Here is a 2,721-nt window from a genome sequence, read left to right as displayed (position 1 = left end):
AATCCAACTATTCCCAGTAAAACCCCATAAAAATCCAATTTTCATCAAATATTTACACTAAAATCCCCCCCAAAAACTCTTTTCCCCTCAAATACGTGAAAAACACAAGCAGAAGGACCAGAAGGACCAGAAACGAGACAATACCCCATTTTTAGCCTCAACCGGGTGCTCGTCGTCGATGTGGCAGCACAGCCCCACTATATCAAAATCCTCGGAGCAGAACGGACACAGGAACTCCGCTCTCGAGTCCTCATCCCCTCCATCGATCTCCTCATACCCAAGGTACAGATCTACCAACCAAAACAGCCAATCAAATCCCACTCTCACAAAAAAGAAACGCAAACCCAGACGATCAACAACCAGAGACTCCATCCTCACCGAATCGAGGCTGGACGGCAGCCTGGTGGCGCTTCGAGGCGGCAGAGAAGCGGCTCCACGAATCGGCCTCCATGGCTTCCTCCTCCCTCCAGTCCTTCTCCAATCCAAACCTCTGGTCCCCTGGAGAGCCAGTACAAACCGAGCAAGAAACAACTGATCCCTCGTACCCTCGTATAAATTTACAAGGGCGATGATGAGAGAAAGAGAGATGCAATCCTCTCTAAAGAGGAGAAAAAGCTCGGCAATGCTTCGTGGGGAGGAAGAAGAAGAGAAGAAGACGACAGAGAGATAAATGTTGAGGAAGGGTGAGATGCGATTCCTTTTTTGCAGGAAAAAGGGGCGATAGGAGCTCGGCAAAAACTCCGTGGGAGAAGAAGAGGTGAGAAGCTAGAAGACGACAGTGAGAAAAGCGGGGGACGGGGTGCACCGGCCCTCCAAGTCTCGAGGGTGAGCTTTCCAGTACTGGAATTAAAAAATAGCCCTGATTGCCCTCTGAATGACGATAATGCCACTGTTCTGGGACACGTGGTGAAATATGGATCGTCCAGAAGACTGTCCGCACATGCCAGATGGCTAGCTGATCTAGATGGTACGAATCCGTTGGGTCGGAATCGACGAGGGAAACGAGTTGTTAGGATTGTACGCATAATAAACTCATGGTGTTTTTGTGCGGGGATCGAAATTGGACGTAGATGCATCTGGTGAGTTGTTTAGATCAGATTGGATGGCATGGATCGTTTCCGCATAGAGATTATCTAGGATAACTGGTTTGCTAACGATTTAAATAACCTGGTTCAAATACAAACCGGATAGGGAAACGGAACAACGTCGGGGATAGAATATATCCCACAAAATACAGAGGCCTTTCTTGATGTCTCATAAGATCCTCATGCTGCCTTAGTAGCTGAGGCATGCACACGGGCATACATAAAGGAAACGCAAGTGAAACGGAATATTTTCTGGTCCTCGATGTTCGCTCCGCCATCGGCAACTCGTGATCTTATGAGAAGGCGTTTCCAATGAATTGACCCCGGTTTCTTTTGGCCCAGATTGATGGACCACGGGGAGTCGGTGGACGGTCCGATTGGACGCTGTTATCTTCTCCCAAGCGCGTGCACAGCAATCCATGTAGGAACCAGGGATCTTCCGTCAATGTTGACGAGGCGGTAAAATCCGGCAGTCGATTTTAAATATTCGCATATTTAATTTCTATGCGCACGCTCGGAAAATCATTCTCCATCTTTCACACCCCCTGGCACGCAGATGCGCCACGTAGGCCACTGAGGTGATTCCCGACCGCAAGCTTGTGGTGCAAGTCATCTGCGACCATCTTTTTTTACCCCGCTACGAGGGAAGGATTGAGTACGAACTTCTCTTCAGAAGCCAGCTGATTCAGCCAATGGAAATGCAGAAAGGCCGTGGGGTCGTGTGTGGATTAATTATGTTATATAGGTGACAATTTGCTAGATGAGCTGTTCTCTACGATAGACATGATAGCATATCCAGTTGCAGAGTGCTGATTGTGCGGCGTGGAAGACGCCACGTGACACAGATGAAACAGGTGGGCACATGTGTTCACATTTGCGTGGGGAACTTAACGCACAAATTAAAAGTACCCCCAGAAAAGTATCCATTACAATGATAGCGTGGTCCCACCAGAGAATCTTGTAAAATGAGAATTAATGCGTACACACCCACTTTGACGACGGCTCCATGTAAATCAAAGGCGCATGCTGTATGACCGAGTGGACAGAGCTTGTGTCCCTTGTTTTATTTAATAAAATATATGAAGCGAAAAATTCGCAGCATCCTGCTTTCGTAGCTCAGTTGGTTAGAGCACCCGTTTAGTAAGCGGGAGGTCTTGAGTTCGACTCTCAACGAAAGCATGGGGTTTTTTAAACTTTTTTTTTTTTTTTTTAATTTCCATATTCCTCCCTGTGGAAATAGGATAAATCTAAGGATATATATTATGTTTGTGATCTATGCATTCGAGGATACAGTGGTTACAGATTTGATCTTCCCACATGCCTCACGTTGAAGTCCCTGACCATTCTCCTCAAGTCCAATCGGAGAGGGTATGTCCTGGTTGTGTGACAATGGTTTTCTCACCCATCCAATCACCATAACTATGTCCCCGTTCCACATGTCGTAGAAAGGCTGCAGTACAAAGCTAAAACGATATTATATTTGTGATTATGTCGTCTAACAATCTAATTTATTGAAGGACGAAATTTTTTTATTTAAAAATATAGCACAAAACCTTCTTTTAAATTTAAAAATTAGTAAATCTTCTAACTCCAATAGAGCTTTCCCACACTATTCTTGCATACTTTCACGATTCAA

At 45.7% G+C, this 2,721-nt stretch overlaps 1 protein-coding gene and 1 non-coding gene across 2 annotated transcripts; one reads left to right on the top strand and one right to left on the bottom strand.

The window, feature by feature from the left end:
- Positions 1-43: 43 nt before the first annotated feature.
- Positions 44-807, bottom strand: LOC140854862 (protein DEHYDRATION-INDUCED 19 homolog 3-like). The gene is made up of 2 exons (XM_073250907.1): positions 379-807; positions 44-290 (listed from the first exon to the last, which is right to left on the bottom strand). The coding sequence occupies exons 1-2, from the start codon at positions 449-451 to the stop codon at positions 88-90; spliced, it is 276 nt and encodes a 91-aa protein (XP_073107008.1). The 5' UTR covers positions 452-807; the 3' UTR covers positions 44-87.
- Positions 808-2,190: 1,383 nt separating this feature from the next.
- On the top strand, positions 2,191-2,264 carry TRNAT-AGU (transfer RNA threonine (anticodon AGU)). Its single transcript has one exon. It is a non-coding gene; the product is annotated as a tRNA-Thr (tRNA).
- The last annotated feature ends 457 nt before the right edge of the window (positions 2,265-2,721 follow it).

This window comes from Elaeis guineensis, chromosome 1, assembly GCF_000442705.2.
Source record: "Elaeis guineensis isolate ETL-2024a chromosome 1, EG11, whole genome shotgun sequence".
Classification (NCBI taxonomy): Eukaryota; Viridiplantae; Streptophyta; class Magnoliopsida; order Arecales; family Arecaceae; genus Elaeis; species Elaeis guineensis.
This window is presented reverse-complemented; position numbering and strand designations above follow the sequence as displayed.

What these genes read in the sequence shown, in the direction of transcription:
- LOC140854862 (XM_073250907.1), bottom strand. Translation starts at nt 451, where the DNA reads ATGGAGGCCGATTCGTGGAGCCGCTTCTCTGCCGCCTCGAAGCGCCAC. An exon ending in TGCCGTCCAGCCTCGATTCG is followed by an intron (nt 291 to 378) that starts GTGAGGATGGAG and finishes TTTGGTTGGTAG; the next exon opens with ATCTGTACCTTGGGTATGAG.